The sequence below is a fragment of the Passer domesticus genome, chromosome 12 (genome assembly GCF_036417665.1).
Source record: "Passer domesticus isolate bPasDom1 chromosome 12, bPasDom1.hap1, whole genome shotgun sequence".
Classification (NCBI taxonomy): domain Eukaryota; kingdom Metazoa; phylum Chordata; class Aves; order Passeriformes; family Passeridae; genus Passer; species Passer domesticus.
Window position 1 is genome coordinate 5,772,236 of NC_087485.1, and position 26,646 is coordinate 5,798,881.

The following is a 26,646-nucleotide window of genomic DNA, read 5'->3' on the forward strand; positions in this document are numbered from 1 at the left end:
CAGTGTGGGAATACTACTTCTTGTATAGTAGTCATTTTAATTAAATATACAAGATTTGAGACTACACCATTTTCATTGCTGTCTCCTCAGAGGCAGTGGTTTGCTTCAGCCATGTGGTCAGGTATTTTCAAATAATGTAAGAAAAAGTTAAATTTTAATAATCAGTAAAGACAGTGAGGTCCCAAAAGGAGAGTTAGTAAAAATAGGCTGACACACAGAACTATGTTAAAATAGCCATAAATGACTCATGATTCACATTCCATATTCTTAAATACATTCAGGCCCAAAGTGTGGATATATTTTCTTGTTTTAGCCCAGCAGTACTTGCCATTTTTATTTATCAGGAGCATTAATGAAGACTTTTTTTCCTGCTGCAAAAATCTCACTATATTTCATACAATTAAGGAAGGGATAGACACAGCTAAAAGCCAATATTAAGGATAATGGCTCAAAGCCTAATATAGTATTTTATCAGCTGCAGCTTATAAAAGGGATTAATTTCATATGCCTTTTTCCCACTTTGTTAGCAAATAAACAGGCAGGCAACTGCTGTTTCCTGTGACCAGGAAAGCTGCTAGAGTGTTCACACCAAGCTCTTCAGAGATACCTGCTGCTACAGCAGGTGATTCATTCCAAAACTTATAACCATTTTTTCCATCAGATTTTCTGAGATGGTGTCTGCCATCCAATTTGCTTTGTAGAAACTGTTTTTTTTTTAATTAATTTAAATAACTTTAACATACAACACTGCTTAAAAATGGCTCAATACTGAGATCCAAAGAGCTCTCCACAAACACAGATGTCCTTTAACCTGCTGTCATTGAAGACAGCCATGCCACCCTGCTGCAGGACTTTCTCTCTTTTTCAATTAACATCAGTGAGCTATAGTTAGTATTTTCACTGGTTTAGATCAATTGTTAGTACTAAAAGTAGAATTGCATATTAATTGCAAATGGCGATAAAAAAGGAGGAAAAAAAAAAACCTTGAAAAGGTTACACAACATCAAGATAAAGCACAAAAGAAATAGCTTCTAGAAAACTAATATTTGTATCCTTATAGTGTTAATTATGCCCTAGATTTTAAGGAGATTTTAAATTGCCTCTTTCAACAGATGTTCTCTTAAAAGAATGGCTTATTTGGGAAATGACAGGTCTTTGTCAAAGGCTACCCAGTGGAATACAAAAATTAGTACCAACTAACTACAGCCCCAAGTATTACAAACTCTTTATTCTCAACAACACTACGACAGCCCCATCAGCCCTGAGCTTACTAATTATACACATGTAAGGTAACTGCAGCAGCCATAAAGCAACAGCCACTCCAACCCCACTGGTGCAGCTGATGAGCTTCCCTCTTCAGAGATGGCCCCAGTGAATTCAGTCATTTATATAAAACTGGCTTGATGGCAGGAAAACCCAAAAAAAAGTTATTCTACCCCCAAGAGATACACAGAAATCTGCCCCCAGTCTGCCTCTTCCCTTCCTTCATCATCCAAATAATAGGACAATTTAGAAAAAAAAGGGATCAAGTATCTTATACTTCTGCTAGCTATGGATATTTATTTTATAAAAATGAAACTATTAAAGAAGAACCAGCAAACTAACAACATCAGACTTTTTTTAATGTGATGCTATATTTCAGATGTTTGAAGTGATAATAGAAAAAGTACCATAAAGCAATTTCAAACAAGCAGATGTGAATACTCAAACCAAAATCCTGATTGCTAGGCTCAGGAATGAGAAATTTTCTACTGTGGCATAAATCAAATTTAATCAAAACAATGAAAGTCACGGATATTAATTTTTACGATACATTTGTCACATTGTGGGTTAAACCCAAAATTATTCTACCAGGTAAATCTGAATACATTTTCCACATATTTCCAATATTTTCCACATGAAGTAACCCATCTAGAATTAATCCAGATTGTTACTGCCATGGAATGCAACCCTTTGGGTATTTAGCTGGTCAACAGCTTCCTATTAAATCAAGAAATTATGTACCAAAAATGTAACATCACAGGAGAAAACACCTCCATAAACAGCCTGAGAATTCTCTGTATCATAATCCAAAGTGTTACCAAATAGACCTTGTATTAAAATGCACATTTTTTTGGAAAAATTATTTTGCTAATAATTGAGATCTTAATTGAACTCCAGTTTCAAAAACTCAGATCTCTGGTATCCCCACATCAGAATTCCCTTGACCCAAAAGAAGCAAGGAATTCAGCCCACATTTACCCTCTCTTGCTGCTGGGTTACTCTGCTGAACTAAATCCATGGGATTCAATCACCAGACATTTTCTACCTATTTGGCACTCATCGTTAGAATATAATAGGTTTGGTACTGCCTTTTTCATTTTCGAATTCATGGTTGCTTGGTGGTCTTAATTTTCTCCGAGTATTCAAAGATGACAGATTAATAGGTGGTTCTTTGCAACTGTGTGGGCAGATCTTTAATGGAGCTCATTAGTTTATATTAGTGAGCAGCATGCAGAGATGTGGAAGCTGTTCCTGGAGGACAACACTTCGACCACGAAATTTTTAAAAAATAAAATAAATAAGTTTAAATTCTCAACACAATAATTAAATAAATAACGACTAGGTCAATAATTTATGTGAAGAAACAACAAAGTAAATTAATTATTAAGTATAAACATTAAAGAAAAAATCCAAAATGTATTGTGGGGTTTTTTCCCTTCAAAATTCATCTGCTCTTAATACTAGGAAAAGGGAATCTTTTGAGATTTCCCAAGCATACCTTGTACATCTGTTTATCATCTAGGACACCCAGTAGTACAACAGACTGCTGCTCAACCCAGCAGAGAATTCTGTGGTCTTTTCTATCATAATAAGCCTTGAGCTAGGACTGGATTATGAAAAAAAATAATAATCACAACATTAAATGCAAGTCAACCTTGGCACTCAACCAAAAAACCTGGGACATTTCTATGAACATGGCACACACAAAAGGATTTCATTTTAACAAAACATTTTTCATTTAACTTTATTGGACTTTTTTCCAGCACCTGCTTAGGTTTCCAGGTAACCATGACGTTTAATAAACCTGTACAATGATAATTAAACACTGTAAATAATTTATCTGCTTAATCTTCCTAACTGGCCTTTATTCCTTTGTAGAAAAGTGATCCTTGCTGGCAGTCTGAATAAGGTTTGCAAAATAAGTGCAGCGAGGAGTGGTAGCATAAAGTGGATTTGCTCTCAATAATGTATGAAGCCACATGCTGGGTAGAGGAATCCTCACAAAAGTGGTACCACAGCAATCTGTTCCTTTCATCTGCAGCCAGCATTTAAAGTGAAGGTGCTGCTCCGAATCAAAAGCACAATCATTCATTTGTGAGCAGATGTCCTTCACACGGCAGGCAGCGCTTTTTCAAAACAGAGCTGAACAAATGCACTGCTGTGAGACAAGTTCCCCTACCCATTAAAGAAGGAACACAGTATATATTAATTTAGCAGGTTGTTGAATGTTTTAAAGTAGAATTTATGAAGCGGAAAAAGCATGTGGTGAAACAAAATGGCTTTCAAACTAAAATATGAAAAACCTCCTCTAGTTGTTCACTTGCAAAATGCAAGAGTCTAGGGCTCATGACAATAGTTTATGCAGGAAATAATCTGAATTGTGAGCTGAGTGATTTTCCACACTAGACTCAGATTATTAACTAAAAGATGCCATTAATTTGATAAGATGTGATTGTGATACTGCAAGAATATTTACTCTGTGTTCACATTTGTTGATAGAATTTAGGAGTAAATCAAAGTGAACATTGTTTAAAGCTGTTGGGACTCTGCACCACTCAGCAGAGTAAACCCGAGTGCTGCTCAGAAAGTGAGCTCTGACACTTTTGATTAAATAGATTTTCCTACTTTTCTCTGCACTGCACATACAAGCCTTCTTTCAAGGGTATTTCTTTTTCTAAAAAAACACAAAGCTCTGGATGTAGCCCATTTACACAAAGGTTCACCCTGACCCCTGCATGAGGCTACAGCCTTTGCTATGAAAGTTGCAGCAGTTGAACTCTCCATTATTGGATCACATTCCTCCTATACACATTAAAACACATACAACAAAATAACATGCAAACACTTTAATCCTCACTTATAATTGAAGCTCCAAATTTAACCACAACAACTCCCCCCCATTTACAGCAATTTTATATGCTGGATGTATTCTGACACCAACACAGACCTTTCAGAAGCAAGGTGTTAGCAAATGAAGGCACACACATCAAACTCTTCTGCAACCACTAAAAGGCAGCTGCATCCCTTTAAGTGCCTTTTTTAATTAATATCTGTGGGCTAGGTAGACCCTCTGTCTCTTTTTAGTCCTGTTGTAAAATGGTGAGGGCAAGCCACAAGATGCACACCGTGATGCCAGGCAGCTCTCACAGCCTGTCCAGCCCCCCAGGCTGTGCAATGCCCTCCCACCCTGCACCCTAAAATCCTCCTGCACCCTAAAATCCTCCTGCACCCTTGCTCAGCTCCCTCAGCACTGGTCACACCCAAACACACACCAAACCTTGGAACCACCTCCCTCTGCCAGCAAAAGCCACATCTTCTCTTCCTTCTTTCCTCTCATTTCCCATAACATAGCTTACAAACACATCAATATTTACAATGACTTGATCCACATTAAATAAACACTCAGAGTTTTGCTGCCCACACAGCAAAAGGTTGATTCCTTCTTGCAGAAACATACTATTACTAGCAATATAATTATTATAAGGAGTATTGCAATTTAAACCTGAATCTCTGTTTATATATGCATGATTATTATAGCAGGAGTCATTTGTGGAGAGCTCACATATAAAAATGCAGCTAATAACTCTTACTGTAATGATTAATCAATTTATGAATATATTATTTAAACTAATAGTTCAGGTAGGGTATCTTAAACAAGTTACAGAGTACATCGACCAATTCAAATACCAGCTACTAGATCAATAAGAAACTCTAAGTAACTCTAGGGAATAGGTACACTTGCATAAGAAACGGTGAATTTTTAAAATCCTGCTATTGGGAGAACAACCTCATCAAAAATAATTGCTTTAGGCCATTATCTTTGGATTTTGGCAAACTGTATGATAAACTAGAAATTTGACACTGTGTATCAAACTATTTTTGTACTATTGCAAGATAAATTAATTTTTTTAAAATTTTTTTAACTAGTCAAAGGAAAAACAATACCTGATACATTTGTTCAGCTTTTCAACACATTAGTATTTAAAATGCAACATGTTTTATGTACCCTATGAAAACACTGTCAAGACTATGCCCTAGGTTCAATATCAATGAAATGTATTTATTTATAGACATAAGATATTTTCCCCCTAAAATTTCCAAGGGAAACAGAACAAAACAAACAAACACCCCAAACTTTAAAACAAGTATTTTCAAGGCAAAACTAAAAAAGAAAAATGCAAGCAGCAAACACAGGCAAATAATTAAACAAACAGGTATCTGGTCAAACCTGACAATTTAGCTTGTTGGCAACCATCATGAAAAGATTTCTGTACTGTATTTAGTACTTTTTAAAATCTGAATATAAAACCTTAATCTCTCAAAGCAGGATTTTTAATTAAAGGTACCAAATTCACAAATCCACTGCCCTGCTCTCCCTCTGATGCTAAAGGTGTGCATTATCTCCGTTACAAGTGATACTGCATTTTAAAAATTAATTAGTAGCTTGCAAGAACAGCCACACATTATTGAGTAAGTACCAGCATTTAAGTGAAACAGATGAAATATTGGTAAGCAATGCAGACCACAGTATAAGTATGTGAAGGGGGTCATAGGCTAATCCCTATTGATTTTCCAAGTACGCGTACAGCACCGCTGGGAAAGGCCAGTTCTGCTGGCAATCAGCTAGCACAAATACATTATAAATCTTACTGTCCACCTTCACTGATCACTGTCACTTACTTCCTCCACTAAAGACCACAAGGAAACTACAGCAAATCCACTGACAAACAACCAGGAATGAATTTTAAAAGCGTCCTCCTTAGGCGTAATTTCAGGACGCTTGTGATGTACGTAATGCAAAGCAGAAACACGTTTCAGGAGCAATATGGGATGTGTAAAAGCTGTTCTGAGAAATAATCCACCAGAAAACTGCTGGGCCACTGAGAGGAGGAATACAAAAAACAATGAACAAGTCATTTACATTAATCTTAGAAACTAATGGGAAAATTCAGAGTGCAAACACATTTGGTGGAGAAAACTGGAACACATGAATTTCCCAAAGCTGGAGCTGATGCTGCCCTGGCAGTGAAGGAGCCACCAGACTGCTGTCAGGAGCTATGCCCCATAACCACCCTTTAGTGCAACACTGCAGAGAAATAATCAGGGTCCAGACCAACCCCAGCAGCAGCAAAGAGCTCCAGTGGCCACAAGGTAATTCTGATATGGAGCACAATAAGGAGCACAATAAAAGTTCAAGGCTTAACCAATGAACTTTGCAGGGGAAACATGGACAGTGTCTCAAAAGCATAAATGACGTACTGAAAAGAGTAAAACGCCACTTATTTCATGTCATTGTTACCATTTTCAGGGGTAATTTCTTCACTGAAAGTGGTTTTCAGCATTGGCAGGGAGTGTCCAGGGAGGTGGTGGAGTCCCCATCCCTGGAAGTGTCCACAGAACAACTGGATGTGGCCCTCAGTAGCATGAGGTGGTGTTTGGTCAAAGGCTGGGTTTTGTCATATTGGAGGTTTTCTCCAAGCTAAACAAATCTGTGGTTCTGTGATCCCAGCAGGTGCATGAAATGAGACTGAAAGGCTGATTTAGAAATAATTAGTGCTTATGTAAAGTTTATAGGAAGCTTTAAAACAAATAGTTTCCACATTCACAAAACTAATACAATCCAACACAATTGAGTTGGGTTCGGATCAGTGAGAACATTGCACTTAAACTGTTCTGTATTAACCAGGCAAGGAGCAAAAATGAAGCTGCACTAATTCCTCTGTAGATGGGATAAATGCACTAATTGGGGAACGAGGGTGGGCTACAATTGGCAACTCCAAGGTGGCTGCAGGTTGAATCACAGGGAACACAACGTGCAATCCACCACTGCCTTGGACACAAGAGATGTAGCACTCTCTTTGCTGAAAGTGGAAAAAACATCAGCCTCCTCCCCAGATCCAGACCTCTCCTGAATGAAACTTCTGTGGCACCAGCTCCTGCTGGAATCCAGGCTACACTCAACGCTTTGGGTACAGCCTGTGTAGACAGCAGAATATGAAACGAGCTCCAAATTTCCATTTAAAATATCATTTAATGGAATTTTAAACTGTCTGAGAAGATGGATACGCTGTGTTTGTTTTCTACATTAATGATCTATAAAAGAATGGAATGGACCATAAATACAGTACTTTTTTGCAACACCCTTTAATAAAATGCTACTACTTGTGTTTATCATTTATATCCTCATACACAACCTCAAAATTGATTACACTTTAAACCATACATAACCTGCTGTATTTTTCATTTTGAGTCATATTACAAACATTTTTATAACTCTGTTAATATATTCCATGCCTTATATTCTTATTGATTATGAATATTTCTTTTGCAGATTTTATTGCTTTTCATATTAAAAAATGTTTGGTATTTTTAACAAGGTGAAAATAGTATTACAACTCATACACTTTTCTTCATAATGATAATTCTAATATAAAAAGTGTTAGCTTGAATATTTGCAGACTGTCATTTTTCACATTTTAAGGTCAAGAAACAAAATAGAAACATTAATGTAAGGTACTACATAGGTATCAATTTTTTTTTCTTTCCTCAAATCTCTATTTAAGCTGTTGGGTTGAATCCATAATCATTTTGAATACTTTAAAAAAAATTAATATACCAAAGGAGTGTCCATATAAAACATCATGGGTTTATATCAGGTATACATTATCTTTCCTAATTACTACTGCAATTTGCAGACTGAAATACAATTTATATTTAGGGTATGATTTTGCTATTAATTATCAAATTGAAAAAAAATAAAATCTTGCATTATAAATTCTCTCTTGGAAATTAATGTTATTCTTTTTTTTTTCCATAATCCTATCACACAAGCAATAAGTGCATTGCAGCATGAACACTTTAATTTTTCCAGTTAGTTTTGAGCAAGCCCAGAGGTGAGGTTTAATAAGGATCAATGGCACTTTATCTGGGACAGGGCCACTTCACAGCATGCAAATTACACAGTAACACTTAAAAAAAGAAATAGATTTAATTAAAAAAAAAAGTAGAACCACAGGCTCTGGAAATTCAATTAAAGGATTTATGCAAAGGTTTGCTAGGTTTTTATATGCAGTTACTGCTTATATAATGAGCTTTTCATATTAAAAATCAATAGGTAATCTAGAGTAGAAGATCATCCCCTTAAATACATTTTTGAAATCAATTTGAAAAATAGTCCATCAACTGCTGTGACTACTCTTGCTGCTTCGATTAGACTAAGAGCAATATTTAGATTGTAAGACGTGCTATGGAATACCTATGCTTGGATTTTGCTTTCGAGTGTTCTTATACTTTTAAGTGCCCAAGCTAATCATACAGTAATTCAAGCCTGTGTACAATGGATAAATAATTAATTTAATTACTAGCATAATGGCATAAATGTCCTGAAATATGTGAAAAAGCAGGCACCTAATAGCACAATCTGACAATATTTTCAATATATGCAAAAACCTACATCTATGAATGCCTTTGCTCTCTCTCTCTTCTCAACCTACTTGCCATTTAGCACACTGAAATAAATACTTCTGTTTATAACTTATTAAAGCTAAGGAAGCAATTAGCCTAATACTTGACTGAAGTGCAACTTTCACACATCATGAATTTAAGGATGGATCAGGTCCTGTGTCCTTCAGGTTTAATCTAATTTGCCACGATGCTGTAGTGATATAAGATCATTATGCTAAAGTCCAAATATCCTGGTTAATATTCAGCACTCATCACAAATTCACATCTCATGCAAGCAAGCACCCCTTTGGAAAGAATGGAAATGGACCCATTGCACCAGCACTGCGTTTGCATCAGTCTCACAACTGCACAGAGTTCATCAATGTTCTGAGCTGAACACTAAAGGAATCACTCCGTGTCCTTTTTGTCCAAACAAACAGAACCAAAGCAGGGACAGTTCTCGAACACAAAGAATCCCAGGGAATCCCTGGCAGCATGAGAGCTTCCACACATCACAGGGTGAACAGGACTCCTTCCTTGCATAAGGAGAATTCTCACATCTGTTTCCATCCACTCACCAGTATCTCAATTTCAGTCCTTAATTTGGCACCAGGGTGTTAAACACACATTTTAGCCACTGAGAAATCCTTGGACTAAAACACTCTCCTGTGATATGCTTGCATGTATTGCCAAGGCACAATTTTGGATGCTCAGGAAACACAGATTCCAATTAATGAGCTCTAAATAATGACATAAAAGAGGAAAAAACAGCACTCACTTGTCTCAAATATTCTTATGAGAGGGGGAAAATTCTTTATTTCTGCTGTTTCCTATACATTCATATACATATATTCACATATATGTCTTGTTATCTTAATTCAATACTTTAAAAAACACATAATTCCTTTATAAAAGGTTTGAGAAATAGTTGTGGCATACTGCTTCAATACACGAAACAAAGCAGAATGACAACCATGAGAGTCAGGGATTAGACAAAATTTTCTCTATCTGTAACATGCTCTGCCAAGCAAAGCATTTCAGCTATGAAATATCCTCAGAGGCAAATACATTATACGAAAGTTTCAGAGAGAGAAGAAAAATAAATAGAAGCTGAAAAGTAGCTAGCAGTTCTCAGTTAAAATGGTGATATTTAACAATGAAACTATACCGTTCAGGAAGCGAATTTACCAATAGCTTCCCTGTTAAAAGTTTATTTTTCTTAAACCTGCCTCACCAGTAATACCCAAAATTTCTGCTTCACTGCTTTACTTTTTACACCCCTTATTGCAGAACAGCACAGCCTTCAAGAACAAATACCCTCGCTGCCATTCCTCTATTAAGTCACTTAAATATCTTCATAAGCATGCTCTGAAGCACGTTTCTTTATTGGATTTCAATTGTTTCTTAAAAGAAAAATCTCAAAGGAATCAAAGAAAAACGTTTGCTTACTCTCATTTCAAAAGAGATGTGGGTACAGCCTAATGCTCTCTTTTCCGACAGGTTTGAAACAAAGACGTTAATGAACAGTAGCTTTATTTTAATCTTTCTCCCTCCTCACTGAATTTCTCATGCACACCATATTTTTCTACACTTTTGCATTTTAAACACAGTGTAAGTACACGAGGGGATCAAAGAGTTTCAGATGAATCTGAAGAGTTATAGCAAGGGTAACGAGGGTCCTTAGTTTCTAATGACAGAAGCATATGCTCTCAACTTTCTAAACTGCATCCAACTGAGCCATTTATCAAGGCCTGAAACTTTTTCATTATTTAAAGCACTACGACAGCTTTCCACTTGATGCCTTGGAAGTACACAATAATAGAGACTCTATATAGTCATTAATTATAATATCAGCTGGTTGATGAAGTTACTGTACTTGCTGCTTGGTGATTTCATTTTTAATTGCAGCAGGTGGTGTGGAAATGAAGTGATGTACTGACACACACGGTCACCTCAATAGTATTTTCTTTTTTATGTATGGATAAATGCAGCTTGGTTTTTTGAAAATGCCTTCTGTTTTATATCCCACTACATATAGTAGCTACAAGGAAAAATGAGCACAGAACATGCTGAAAATTAGATGCCTAGAAATGAGTTGATAGAAGATATTGTCTCCATCTATTTTTCCATTTCCAAATATTTAAGATACTAGTTTTTTTCCCTGTGTAAAGATTCCCAGTATCCAAATCACAGCTCTCATAAAAAACAGTCACAGATTTATATAATGTAGAATTTCTTTCTTCTAATTTTTGATCTTACTAAAGTATTTTGATAAGTAACAACTTTTGAACTCTACAAATCTAAAAATAAAGATGCGGTTAAGCAGAATTAAACTTGAACTCTATTAAATTCTATAACCATTCTACAAATGAGTGTGTGATATTCTAAATGGTGTGTTCTACTTTTTCTTCTATTTTGGAATTAGTCCCATATGCTCCATTGCTCTAATAATTTACTAACTCACATATCCACAGATTTTTGCAATTTAAAGATTAAGACGGCAATAGCAGGAGCTGATTTATCCTTTTGTTGTCTTCAGATTGCTGTTGTACTTGCTTTCAAATAAGTCTGCATTGTTCTTATGATACTGCCTGCTCTTACAAGTCCATTTTCCTCTTCTGTAATGTTTTCATTTCATTAATCTCTAATTTAACAGATTAGATAACTATTATAGGAGATCATGCTGCTAAAGGTTTTCCATGAGATTGATAGGTAATGAAAATTGGTGTTTCCTAATGGCCACAGACATCAGTCTTCTACATAAATCAGCAAACTCCCTTAAGAACCCCTTATATCCAAGTCATAGATCAATGGTACTCAAGCCTCATTACAACACTCTGTTCTCTGAAATCAGGCTGCGCTACCTTAGCTCAAAACTACATTAAATGTAATTAATACAACTGTGATGTAAATGGACACAGCATTAAAATGTATGTCCCCAGGGAGGAAAGGCTGGGAAGGCAACTATGTGCACTGTCATGCATGGCACACGTGACTCAGGAAAATTTGAGCATGCTTCCTTGCTTAGGATTTATAGAGGATTCTCCATAAAATTGTGGAACTCCAGGAACAGGGAACCAGCAGTTCATTCCTATATCTGCGCAGCAGCTGGATACTGGCTCTTCTCTACAGAAAGATGTTGTCTTGTAAACCCTCTCAACATATTCCACATTCAAAAAATAAAAAAAAAAAATAAAAAAAAAACAAACCTACACAAACATCATTGGACTCCAAAACTTTGGGCTCCTAAACTTCAACAGAAAGGACATTTACTGTCAATATTAAACACAGGGAAAGGTCTGAGGGGATGTCAACTGCTTGTCTGCACATTGGGTGGAAGGAAGGTGGCTTCTAACAATTAGTGCTTTATTTGCCTACAGCAACTGCTTGATTTGATTTGGAAGGGAATGCTGGAAAAAGAAGAAAACAGCCACAGCAAAAGGAGTGTGGAAGTACTGCATGATGTCCAAACCAGGCAAACAAAAATAAAGCTGCTGCTGCTTTAAAGGCATCTAAAGATGCCTTCAGTGTTCCCTTGCTGACAGCTCTGCTCATTTCAGGAAAGAATTTCTCTAAAAGACCAACAGGCCAATACTGCCAGCTTTCAGGAATATATTGTTTTGCTCAGGCAGAAAGCAACTCCAGAGTGTGAAGCTATACAGCCTAGCTATAAACAGGACTTTAATAGCCTACTCTGGGTATTTCAGGTCTTCAGAGCCAAAAGAGCTACACTGCCTGAACCCTCTGTGATTTGCTGACCCTTCTGCTCTTAAGAGGTCCCCTCAGGTCCCCTGTTGCTACACATAATAGGCAGCAAGGAGGCAGAGCTCATAACAAGACAGCTCAAGTGGTTTTGGAGAGATACTGCTGCCTGCATTACCCTCTTTTTCATATAGTTCTCAGCCAAACATTGAATTTGTTAATATAATATTTTATATAGTACATTGATCTCCAGAATGGGCTTGGATGACTTCTGGAAAACACATAATAGAATTCGGGATCATAATGAGAGGCAGTATATCCAGAAAGAAACCTTGGAATCATTGCTATGAGGCATTTATTATCTGACATACATAACTATTACATAATTATTCTTGAAACAGTCTAGTTTTTTTTGATCTCACCTTCTTGGGAAGATGTTTTGCATCCTCCTTTTAATGCACTTTGTACGTTACCACTATAGTGGTCTCTCTTGTAAACCCTCTCTTGTAAACTCTCTCTGTATATGTTCAAGGCAGGAAACCAGGTCTGGGGTGGTTAATAAAATAAGTGAAGCATGCAAATAAACCCTTGAGCCAAACTCTGCTCTCATGCATGTCAAGATTCGTAGCACTGATCGGGGAGCAAGTTTGGCACCTTTAGCTCACAAGCACAGAATTCCAAGGGATTAATCTCTCCATGTCCTGGGTGTCTGTTGTCTCCTGGTGCAAGAGCCAAACCTCCACAGTGCAGAGAAACCACATTCCTCACCCTGTAGGACACCCCTTGCTATTTCCTAATGCAAAATAAAGGCAAATATGACTGAAGCAATAAGCTTCGAATTTAGCCACATTCATTCTTTTATAATTTTGTTTCCTTGTCCCTTTCTCTCTCCTTTTTGTTTCGGCTTCTTTCTGGTTTTGGCAACTCAAGTGCCCATAGTGCAAATGTGCAATGCAACCCAAACAGCATCTGCCACATGCACCACAAATATGAACATCTCCATGGTCTTCACTGCTCAATCTAATAGGCAGGATTAGACATGACATCAATTTTACCAGCTGATTTGTTGCTTTCTTTATCCTGGCTTACTTTTCTGTCACCTCCTGTAAAAGAATTCAGAGGTTTCTACAAGGGTACCAGCAGCAATAGAAAAAGGCTGCCTCGTGCTGTTGTGTGCTACACAGATGTAAGAATTATTAACAGCAAGTGAGCCCCACAGTGTCATATGATCCAAATGCAAACCCTTGAGGACATTTATTTCCTCCATTTCAGTGGGTAATTGAGCCTCTAAACCACCCACAAAGGCTACACTTGTAAAAATACTTAACCATTTATGCCATAAAAATAGTGATATTGCAAAAAATGTTTTGCATCTATGAATATGAAAACTAGTAACAGTCTACAGAATTGAACTGCTGCATACTGAATCACCAAATCCAAAATATGGTTGCCCACAAAGAAATGAAGTAAAAGAAAACTATAAACCAATCCTTAAATAACATTAGCAACAGTCTCAAAATTAACACAGCGTGGCTTTTAGACTCACACAGCATCAAAGACATCCTGTCCAGTGCCTCGTGCCTCATTTTGCACTGGACATAAGATTCCTGATAGGTGTGTTACAGGTAAAAGTCAGTAAGAATAACTCCAGCCAAGCACAGCTTTGCTGCTCTGTCCCTAGCCAAGAATGGAAGCAAAGGGAAACAAGTGTAGCTTTGGTTTTCCTTTTGAAGACAATCTCCTTTAAAGCTGTAGTAAGGTTAGGCAGTTACAGAAATCATGCAACACACATTTCTCATTAAAAAAACTCTGGAAACTCAGCTATCACATTGAAAGGAGCTGCTGAGTTTTTTAAGTACATAAGAAGGTCTTGCAAACAACTTATGCAGACTGTAAATCAGAATCTTTTGATCCTCAGTGTGAGCCAAGAAGACTGCCCAAGAATTGCACACAGAGCCCTGGCAGAAATACACAGAATGGGAAGGGTGAGTATCACAAAATTATCATCACAACAACTGCCCAACACCCCCAGAGTAACAAACATCAGAGCTGCACTAGAAACACACGTCAGAAATTGCTAAACATCTTGTGCCAAAATAACAGACAAGTGAGGAGCAAACAAAAAATGAATATATATCTCAGTTATCTCAAAAGATGGAGTGCACTTTATGAAACCATGATAATTCCCTTTCCATGTAAAAGTTTTACAGAACCATGAGAAAAAAATGATCTGTTAGGAGGGGGAAGGCCAAGGCAGTCCTATTCCTCAAGTGCATTTTTTAAACCTCAAAACACTGTGGAAAGTACACGCTGCTCCCCAGAGAAGTTCTCCTGCATGGCTTTCCTAATCTCTCATTTGCCTCCACAGATTTGTGATCTTTACTGTCATTATTAATACAGGTATTAACATAATCCAAATACATCAAGTCATCAGGGATTGGTGAGAAAAGTACAGACATTTGGAAACAGAATGAGAGCAGAAAGTCTGTAAATTAACATTCCCAACAATACAGGAAGCATTGCTTTATTTTAGAATCAATACAACTTGAATATGCTTTTAGGTTTTGTTTTTTCTTTTGTTTCCTAAAATAGCTCGCATACACACGACAACATCCTGATTAACTGATTAACAAATACAGACAGAGAACTCACATCCCCTACTTCTCTGAAAAACTAAAGAGTTTCAGTTTAGCAATGTCTACTTCAAGCTTTTATCAGCACTAATTTCAATGAAAAAAATGGTCGTAAAATTCTGAACAGAGGGAAAACAGACCTTAATTAAGCAAAGTGTTATCTATTCCTATTATAATGAAAGCAAAGTTACAGTTATATTTTTACCAAGATTTTTCCCACTTAATGAAGACATTATCCACGAGTTTTCAAAGTCACTTTACAAAAGAGCATTCAAGAGACATTAAAGTCAGCTTAAACTAAAAAGTCTTTTTGAAGTCAATAAACAATAAAAAGAACAATGAAAAGACAGCCTTTGATCTCTTCTTACTCTAAAGTCTTTAATTTCTGTTTTAATCTACTAGATGCATTAAGTCTTGTTTTCAAACATTTTCATCTGCAAAGTACAGTGAGCTTGCCTTGATTTTTTTATTCATATATATTCTTATTGTATTCATGTACATTTCTCATTACCAGGGATGGGTGTCATCAGGAAGCTCTGCCACCAAAATAAAGAGAAAAAAGTTTAAAAATTATTTTTCATTCTCTTCCCTTTTAAAAATTCCTTAAAAAGAAAGGAAAAATGCAAAAGGAAAAGGGAAATAGCACGTTCAGCTTTGAAATTTCTGAGATCAAAGGCTATAATGCACATAGATTTTTTTCAAAGGATAAATTATTAATAACATGGGCAAACACATAGTGGTCAATAACATGGTCAAAGAATGGTAAGTTAAGAGCATCTCTCTGCAGCCAATTACAGTTTATCTGACTTGATTGTTTGCAAGAAATTCCAAGCTATCCACTGGATTTTTAATATAGCTTTAAAACTCCTTTTTAGCCAAGCTGCAAAACCCAGACAAGCTCTTGACCCAGTTGAGCATCTCCTCAGCAGGTCAGCCCATGCATGCAAACAGGAAAATAAAAAGTTGCAATGAATGGAAGTGTGTGGAAAGTAGAGGCAGAGAGACATTAATCACCATTTTGCCACCATTCTTCTAGGTTTCTAATATAACCCCAGCTAGAAGGGGCTCTCTGTACCCGTTCACACTTGACACATGTATCAGCCTCCTCAATTTCTCCAGGATAAATAAAAATACCCTTCTGATATTTCTACCCCTTCAGAAGCACAGGATCACTCAGGGGTAAAGCACAAAGAACCACCACATCCTCAGCCCCAGATTCCTGGTGAATCCAGAGCCTCTCCTGACCTGGATTAAAACACCACTCCTTGTTTGCTATTGAATCATCCACTGTACCTTCAAAATACTTCTTTCACATTTCTCCACCTCCATTTGTTCCTGAAGTTGACAGTTTCTGCTGATGATTTTTGGATGGACAGCTATAAAATAGTTTATTTCACAGAGACCACTGAATATCTGACAAATGTGAGAGCTAGGGGCTCATTTCTAGCATGGGATCATTGGGAACACCAAACCACTGGGCTCTGAATTTTGCCAATATAAGAACTGAATAATTTTTCAGACAATACATTTAATTTTGATTCAAAACAACCTAAACTCTGTGGGACAGATCTTCTCTAGGAAAGAAAACAACCATGCAGAAATTGAAGCAACATCTTTTTCTTATATCAAGTTAAGCAAAAAGACTAAAATTTTCACTTTGCTCATGGCAGATATACTTAATAAAAAGAATCAGACTGAGAGCACTTTACTACGTTCAGACTAGCCTTTTATTGATTTGGATGTGCTATGAACCACATTATCTAATCTGCAATAAGCCATTTACCAAGTGCAATGATCTATGGGCTAAAAGGCTTAGATTTTTAGTTCCATTGTAGACTTTTTGATGAAATGGTAGATCAGCAGAGAATAATACTATAATAAGATTGTGAGGGACAGAAGTGTCAATATTAGGAAATTAGAAAGTTTGGCTTACTGTTTTAAATCCTCTTGCTGTTCATTTAAAAGCCCAATATCTCTTTTTCTAGACTAAGTGTGTCTGTATATTTAACAGGGGTCCCAGATGACATCCCACAGGTGTCAGGTTCACAGGGGTTCAAGGGCTCATGCAACTGAAGAAATTTTAATTTTCAAAGATAAAATCATCCATCTGAGCACAATGACAACTACTTGGTGGTGCATGAGCTATAATTATATAAAGAGACAAGTTATCATGGTACTGTCCCCTTGCTGTTTGCCAAGATCCACATTTCATCCACTGCACAAGAGATTTTTGCAGCTTCTCTTAAAACACAGATTTTGGGCCAGCAACTTTTCTTCACCTTTATGCACAGAGCCTAGAACACAAGGCTGTGACCTACACAAACAGAAGTGGACTAACACTCCCACAGTGTCATCTCTGCCTACCCTCTAATTCTCAGCTTTAACCACTTTTCTACATGGGAATTCTCCAGCTGCCACCAGGAAATGCCACAGAAATCTCAAAATCATTTATCTGCTGTTCTGTGTCTGGATCTACATCAGATCTGCTTCATTATTTTGCATTACTTTTGGATTGAAATATTTGACTGATCTCCTTGACAATGTATAAAGCCATACCATAATTTCCTTCTCAAATTACCAAACAATTCATGCAAAGAAAAATTCTTTCTGAAGATGGTTGTCTTTGGCTAACTTGGACTCAGAGGTTTGTGAAAAAACAGTGCTGAAAAAAGCTGTGCAACACTACAGGTATTAACCAGAAGAGTATTTCAAAGAAAAGGAAACAAAGCAAAGAAAAACAAAACAAAAATTCAGTAGCCTTTGGTTGACAGAAATAAAAGGCATTATTTAGTGCTAATTAAGTGAAAGCCAAAGCATTTTTATGATATTATTTTATCCATAGCTACATGGCAAATTTTAGTGCATCGTTTCTGAGTAAGACTGACAGGTTACACACCGAAGTAAATGTACTGAAGACATTAATGTCACTTTAAAGCAACTCAAGTTTTGATGTTCTCATATTTCTGTTGTACTGAAGCGATTAGGACATGCTGCCTCGTTTTTTAAGAATGAAAAAAAAATCAGCTTCACCAGATCAGCCTAGCACGGAACCTCACAGCACCTGGCACCAGATCTGGCGCCAGGCAGTTTGTATGAAGATGTTATTGCACCTTTGCAGTTCTAATGGCCAATTATGACTCTATTAGTGCTCCCTGGCAGTTCATCTGCTCCCGCACAGGCCAGGGGGGCTCACAGCCGGACCTCTGATCCTCCCTTTCCGCTCCAGCGAGCGCCCGGCACAGCTGCTGTCATCTCCAGACACCCAGGGCTGAGGCACTGCCTTTCCCAGATAACTACACCTGACCTTACAACAATTTACTAAGGAAATACCTGCCTAATGGCACTGCCAGTGCAGCTTCTGCTACGCTCACAACGGCGCTGCAAATTAGAGACAACAGGATAAATCTATGACCAGCTCGCCAGACACTTCATTAAATCACTGTTCCCTTGCCTTGTAGAGCACTAATAGAATCACAGCCCTCGTTAGCTACTGAATAAAAGATCAATCACATTCTTTGAGAGCTCTTGCTACCAGCTTCCAGAGGAAACAAGGAAAAAAAAAAAAAAAAAGAGACATATTTAGGATCATCAGTACGTTTCTGAATGGCCTCACTGCAAGTTGGTTAAATTACCTTTTCCACAACTGACTCTGGCTGTAATACTCTGAGGAACTTGTTAAGTCTGCTTTCAAAAGCTGCTATCTAATATATGACTACCAGGCCCTGGTCAAAAGTTCATAATGTGCATATGTAAAAAGGTACTAAATTGCCTGAGGGCTAAAACCAGAGGAGTTTAATTGCAGCAAAATGCTGAAAATGGTCTGTTGAGGGTCTTTCTATTGGGATACTGCTGGCACTAGCTGATTGAAGTACAGCACATAAAAGCCTTACAACAATATTTCCTTAAATGCAGCTGAAACTGTGAGCACTTGCTATGCATATATGGTGTGCCAAGAGGCAAAAAATAAAAAAAAAAGAGACCCTACTCTAAAACAAACAAAGATTTAAGGATGGATATAATTCATAATTCAAAAGCGTGTGGATAAAAGGAAGAATTAAACAACAATCAGTATCTGTCAGTATAAATCATGTTATAGGCTCCACATTATGGTGGGAAATGCAAGTACATATGTAAATATATTTTAATTGGCATCCATTAAGATTCACTGCAATGAAAACTGGGAAACAGCTTCCATCAATCTATTAATGACCACACTTGGAAACTTTAGAAACAGTCACCTATGAGACTGAAGATTCCCCCTGAAATCCAATGACTTGTTTGTAGCAATTTGAGAATTATTTCTCTAGCTATTGATGGGGAGGGAGGGAAGAAATAAGGAGAAAAATAAAGCATTTTTATCTGAATCCATTCAAAACATACTTTTTTACTGTTGAAAAAGAAAATCACAATATAAATGTTTAGGAAAAAATTGTCATCATCTGAAAAAAGAGCAAATTCTTCACTTAATTCTATACATTTAATTACATCAAGTAAAGTTATATTTATATCAGCATTATTTCAGCTGTTTGCACAGTGAACACAGGAAGAATATTTTTCCTTCTGTGTGGGGATTTCTGAACATGTTCCCTGAGAATTTGGATTTTAGCCATTGACTGCCAGCAGGAAAAAAAAAAGTGACCATCTTAAAATTTTTCTTTTTCCATAGAAAATTCCATTATTTACTCCTCAATATTTTTGTTACTATTTCAGGCAAAACTTACAGTGACAAACATTAAAAAGGTAATTGTGAAATATTTCTCAACTCTTTATATATTTTATTTTTATCTTTTGAAAGCCATATATACGTGTGGTTAAGGAAATGACATCAGGTCAGTGTAACAGTCCCTTCCCAGAGATTTCAGTAGGAGTGTTATCTGCAGCCCAGATTTTATTCATCTACAGCATGTGTTGTATTTGGGCATGTCATGGCTGAGAAAATTAATCCACAGCTTTTCATAAAGGTTTTCATTTAAATGCCTATAAAACTTTCTAAAGTAGCTCATCTAATATTCTTAAAGACAACATTAAATGGTCCAGGCAATTTTTTATTTGTATTTGAATGAATATCATGCAGTAGATAAAAGAGCCTTTAGCCAGGCATTACTGGTAAATGGGAAGTGAGCACACTGCTGATGTGCTCTCACTTTGCCATTTCCAGTTGGAATCAGTTAAACACAGCAAAACCACAGTCCTGGACAGAAACCAGAGAAAAGGGAACAACACAGGCAAAAACATGAGAATCAGCAAAGACTTTAAAACAGTTCAAGAGACCTCCACTTCCAGCCCTGGAAAACCCACACAGCAGTATTCTGCAGTGGCTTTCCTGACTGTCTCCACAGCAAGGCAAAATCACCTCTGTCTTCTGATACAACACTTATCGGCCAAGCTTCATTTTACAATATCAAAAGTGCCCAGGCCATCAGAAAGTTTCAAAACTAAATAATGCCAAAGAAAATTGGTAATTCATTTACCTCACCTACACAGAGGAAGGCAGAATTTTTAAAAACCACGGTTGTAACACAACAGCATTTACCCTAACAAATACATGTTGTGAAAATGGAAATCCAAACAAATGAAGAAGCTGGAACAAACTTTCATTTGTTCACTGCTGACATTCATACAAGTAAGGAAGTCATTCAAATAAATTCAGAACATACACTTGGGAAGGACTCACAAAGATCTCCCAGAGCATTAAGACAACAGAATACAAACATTTCAGTAGAGATGTTTGAAGCAAACAGACTGACTTCATTCCAGGTCTAAGTCTCCATTTCAGGTCTGGACAACCCTTTCCTTCCAGCTTCTGACCACTACAATATCATTAATTCATGGATGTATCTGCCAGCATAAGGGAACAAAACCAGGAGAGCAAAGGTTTTTTTTCTTATGATGATGGTGAACAGCAATGATCACAATTTGGCCCAGTCACATATTACCAACCATAAACATTATTTCAGGGGAACAGATTAGCAGTTAGACTGCATTTACAGGAATCTTTGCTGGGGACAGTGACAAAGCTTTCAGATGAGTGTTCTGTCCCTTCCTAGCAGCAGAAAAAGCCCTGAGCAGTGCTCAGCTTTGCTGGCCGTGGGTAGACACACAGAGTATTTGATTTTCCAAGACAAGCAATGGTCTGGATTGTGTTCCAAAGAGCCTAACTGACTTTAGCTGAAGACCATTTAAAACACCACCTTACTGATTATGGAATAAGCACATAAGTAATTCAATAATGATAAATTTCACCTCATCACCAAAAGTAAGCTCAGCTGTTGTTTCGATAAAATGACATTCTATATGAAAACATTTCCTTTAGAAACACAAAGCCAAAAAGGAGACAATAAATATATATCACAAGCGGAACTGACAGCTTTGTTGATACTTTCTGCCATAATGCCTTTAAAAGCTGAAAATTCACATACATTTCTCATCAAGGGAATGGAAGAAGTTAGCACATCATTTTTTCTCACAAAGTCACCACTTTTTGTGTAAAAGCTAAGAGAGAAGCTCACTTTGTACACAGTAGTTCATCAAATGAAAGCAATGTAGTTCATTCAGCTCAGGTAACACCTTATTGCTTGGCAGAACTGGTTAAATTACTTCTGTTTACTCTTGATATCTTGACCAAGAAAAATACATTTATTTCCCAGAAAACCTTTAGTTTAATGCAGTTACACATGAAAAAAAATAATATTAAATTTTTACATTTATGCCATGATATTACAAGCAGAATGGTCACCACAGAGACCCACAAGAGGAAACAGTAAAGGATTTTTCAGATGCCCACCTTGCTGATATTTGGGACCTTTGCCTTGGTAATGGGGAATTCCTTTCCTACAGAGGCAGGACACTGCCCTGCCATGGGAAGCCTGACTGTCAGTTGTATCATTTTGCAGATCATGCCACAGCTCCATAATTAATACTGTTAGATAACCACACTGTTTAGGATGGGATGAGCTATTTGATGTGATAGACAATCAAATTCTAAATGACACTGTTACAAATTCATTATCATAAAAAATTGCCAAGATGGTTACTTTACTTGAAGTGCTAAATTAGTTTTCTTGCACGGGTAGTATTCATCATAATGCAAGTTTGACAATTCAGGACAACAATTTAATAGTAATGCTGTTCAGTGGAAAGAAACTGTGTTTCCCATTTTCTCACAAAATGAAAAAACCCTAATTGTATTCATTAATAGATTGCAGTGAGAGACAAGGTAATTCTATGAAAAATACCTACATTCAAGAGTATTGAACTTAATGAAAAATTGAATCCTAGTATTTCCAAGTATTCTTGTGCTCTAGCTTGTTAAACTGAAGTGTTCTTCAGGGGTTTTTTTTTTGCATAATAGCAGGTACAACATTCAATCAAAAATCAGTGCTAAGTGCCAGTTGAGCACAAGGATTTTCAAACCTATTCCTTTCACAGCAAGCCTGGTGCTCAGCACTTGAGCAAAGGCTTCCATATCCAGCTGGGAGTCTCACAGTTATTGAATGTGACACCCATCTATGAGAAAGTAAAGAAATGAGAAATGGTGTGACCAAACATTAAAAATAAGCTCACAGTATGTTTCAACTATTACTGTGTCTGCTCAACTCCATTTTTGGAAAAAAGACCTCAATTTTTGGAAATATCAGCCCTTAAGACAGCACTGTTGGAAGAGATGGAAATCTACAGCACTGGCAAGTCAATCTTGCACGTTTGGGACAAGTAGATTTTGTTTTTCAAGACAAACAATTCCCTCTCCGTATCAAAAGAGACTTTATTTTTATTTAAGATGCATCATCCAACATGGCTATCTTTATCTTATTTCAGGGTGATGCTTTTGCAATTAATAAAATTCTTCAACTACCTTGTATAGATTTTTTTTGGCACGCGATGAAGACTGTGCTATATCCATAGTGATACTTAATAACTGCAAAAACATGTTGTCACCAAAATAATGGATGGAATTTGACTATGTTGTTTATATTTACTGACATCGTCCTTGCTAAAATAGGATTGATGCTACTACTCTAACAACTTTGTAGAAACAGCAGAATAAAGAGGTTGGAAAATCCAAATGACTCATGTATTCTAAGTCTCAAAAGAAGCTTTAAAAGCTAGGTAAATTCAGAAATTCTCTGATTGCAAATCCTCATACAGATTACTGCAAAACTACTAAGTCTTGTATCATTTGTGGTGCACTTTTAGACGGAATTAAGCAGAATGGATTGGTTCATTATTATTATTACCTTCCCTCTGAAGGGAATGAATGTAGCAAATCTGCTACTTTTTCACAATAAAATCACACAAACTCAGGTCATCTAACACATACCAGAACACAGAGCCATTTTAATATTTCAACTGCCCAACAGAGTCAAGTCCTTTTTTGCCAAATCCCTTTCCGTTCTTAAATTTGATTATTGAATCATATGTACATATTTAAACAACTCTTAAAATCATACATTCTAATTTCTTCCTTTTTTGATAAAACTGTAGTGAGAAATTGCAGACTTTAAGAAAGTAGGTTAAGAAAAGGAAGAGGACAGGCAGGGCAGCACATCATCTCCCACTGGTATTGGCAACAAAACCAACACAAAATTAAGGAAAACATTTCCGTTTCATTAATTTTTCTGGAACATATATTCCCTTTTCTTCTCTTTCTTTAGAAACACACAAGCCCTTTCCTAGAAAGGAGGCACAGAGACAATAAAATTATTAGGACTACAGTAGAAAGTAGTTCAGGATTTGACCAGTATCTAACTCAATCCTTTCAATAACTCTCAGAGTAATTTACAATGGAAGGTAGTGAGGTACAAAATGCCAGTGAATATCCAGTGGAAAAACTGAAAAGGTTCCCTAAAACAGTCCCATCAAACCACAGACCTATTTCCCCCTATATGGAAACCTGGCCAATGCTCTAAGCTGGGCAAGGAACATCCTGCAAGTTTGAGTCTTGCCTTTAGGAAGAAAAAAAAGGAAATTACCACACTGGCATCTGTAACACCAAAAAAAATAAAAAAATAAAAAAAAATATATATACACAAAAAACCAACACACAACACCAAAAACAACAAAACCATCCCAGCAAATTCTCCCAAAGCTTCCTCAGAAGGAAAAAAAAAACTATATATACACAACAAACTTTGGAATAGAGAACTGACAGGAACTAGAAACACTATTAGCATCACAGTGGGATACCTCCCAAAAGCCTAGAAATATTCATATTTCTGTACATACATGCATATTTTCAATAATTTTCCTGGAAGGAAGTTTTTAGGAATGTTAATTCAGTTATGCAGTTATGTCCAGGGAATGCCAGCATGATGATAAATGACATGTCACACAGTAAAAAACAAATGAATCTTTTTTTCAGAAACAGACTCTTATTGTGTTCACCTATTCAGGAATAAGAACTATATTAAAGACTCAAGTATATTTTTCACCTCTATTGATGGATAGATATGTGGGTACATACACACAGATACAGATACACACATGTGAAAATAGTAAGAATATTGAAAAAACATTATGTAGCACTCTGCATTTGATATACTTTATTATTTTTGGATCTTGCAAATATACTTTTTAAATGACTTTTCTCTAAAAGAAGGGACTTTCTAGCTCATATTACTTGGACGCTGGTGCTGTTTACTCTTCCATCTTTTTTGTAAAGTCAGAAGAGATTTCCCTGAGAACTTCAAATAAATAAGATATCCAGCTGCACAAACACTATACATTCTGTTAGATTACTTTGGCTTCCTAAGGAATATTTGACTTTCTCTGGATGTAAATGATTAAAGAGAAGCCATCATCTGAAACTGATTGGTGAACTGTTTAAAGTGGTATGGCACCTCTTCAAAGATGATAGAGTGAGAAATGATAAGACCATGGTACAATAAAGCAGCTCAGATATCCAAGGGGTTCTAGGGAAATAAGGTAACTAAGGACTGCATCCCCCAATTAAGAAATAGTATTTTAATTACAGTTCCATAACACAGGATCTGCACTACATTCTTTAAAAAAAAACCTAATTTCATATTTCATCTATTCTACCCAGGCCAACAAAAGCTTGGGGTTTCCGGAACATCTACCCATTCATAAATAGAAACTTGAAAAAAGAAATGTGAGGAAAGATAAACCATGTTTTAGAATCCACAAAATTTATATTGCTCTGTGAGTTATGATCACAGAATGACACGGACTAACAACATTCAATTATGTAATTTCATTACTTTTACCATTTTAATTTTGGGCTCAGGATTTTAAATTTAAGGGTCAAAGAAACAAAAACTAACCATCATGCAAAAATATTTCTTTTGCTGAACTTCAGCTGTGTGGATCATCATTATGCCCAACTTCTCTGGGCAACCTGTGCCAGGCCTCCCCACCCTCACGGGGAAACATTGAGTTTGGAGCCATTCCCCCTTGTCCTGTCCCTTGGAAAAAAGTCCCTCTCCAGCTCCTTTGGGGCTCCTTTAGGTACTGCAAGTACCAACGCCTCTTCCCCACGATGAACAACTCCCAAAAAAGACTTTTTAGGGATTGTTTTTCTATAAAAAGTGATTCAAAACTCATTGCTGGTTAAAAAATCTCAAATATTCAGTGATAAAGTTTGAGTATCTTTCTATGATGGAACAGTTCACTGGGTCATGATACAAGAACCACGGCACACTGACTTTGCTTTGATTACATGTAGTATAAAACATCAAGGAACAAATATTTCCCTGCCTTGTAGCCCACACACTTGACAAAGCATTCTGAAATTCTGCAAGGATCTGGCAGGGAGAGGAAGAAAGTCCTTGTTTTCCTCCACAAAATTACAGGACAAAAACAGAATTGCTCCACAAAAAGCTATAAGGCTATGCTGGACACATAAATTCCATGGCCTTGAGCTCCATTGTGGTCACTGCAGCCCTGACCTGCTCACTTTGGCACAGGGATAAGTTTCCATAGAGACTTTCCATTCCTGTGGTGTAGGTTACAGGGGACAAATTTAATTTGCCCTTATATTTCATGCTACATTTATTTTAGCAGCAAGTTAAAGTATGTATCAGTTAAATGTAAGTTTGATAATAAACTAGGTTATATTACATTTTATGGCTGGATAGGACACGCAAAATGATCAACAACTACTTCGGAGGCATCTCTGTACAATCCTATTACAACAAATCAAAATGTTCTTCCACAAAAGCCTTTTTATCCAGTTCAGTCAATTCAGGAGTTTTGTGCAAGGAAGCACATGTTATCAGGGTTCAATAAAATAATTGTCCATCCCTGGTACTGGAGGCAAGGTCCACAAACCTGCATGTTAAGAAGGAGAGCTGTGGCTTAGCATCACTTGAACATTTACACTTCAGGCATTAATCCCTTAACCAGGAGAAGTGCCCATGTGATTTATTCACTCTCTACAAGTGCTAATATCCAGTAGGTGGCTATTTCCCTTTCACTCTCCCATCCTCTTTCACTTCCTGCCCAGAACTCAGTCTGAGAACAGAAACTGTTATTTTGATCAAAGCTGAACTGTGAAGCTCTTTCCAAAACGAACTGCCTCATGCTTTTCAAGAAACTCCAGTGCCTTTTCAGCAGTGTCTTAAGGAAGGACAGAGAGGCCAAATTCTGT

The 26,646-nt window shown here is 36.8% G+C and overlaps 1 protein-coding gene across 12 annotated transcripts in view; it reads right to left on the reverse strand.

Moving 5' to 3' along the window:
- WWOX (WW domain containing oxidoreductase) overlaps positions 1-26,646 on the reverse strand; it is a 475,065-nt gene that overhangs the window by 334,059 nt on the left and 114,360 nt on the right. Inside the window, exon 9 of one of the 12 annotated variants that reach the window (XM_064386769.1) lies at positions 13,479-13,511. The exons of 8 other annotated variants lie outside the window; for them this stretch is intronic. In XM_064386769.1, the coding sequence (XP_064242839.1) occupies positions 13,494-13,511 (18 nt within the window). In that variant the 3' untranslated portion in view covers positions 13,479-13,493. Of the gene's footprint in view, positions 1-13,478; positions 13,512-15,517; positions 15,578-20,852; positions 20,880-26,225; positions 26,328-26,646 lie in introns of those variants that run through there. 3 more of the 12 variants (XM_064386765.1, XM_064386770.1, XM_064386762.1) reach the window with 3 other exon arrangements.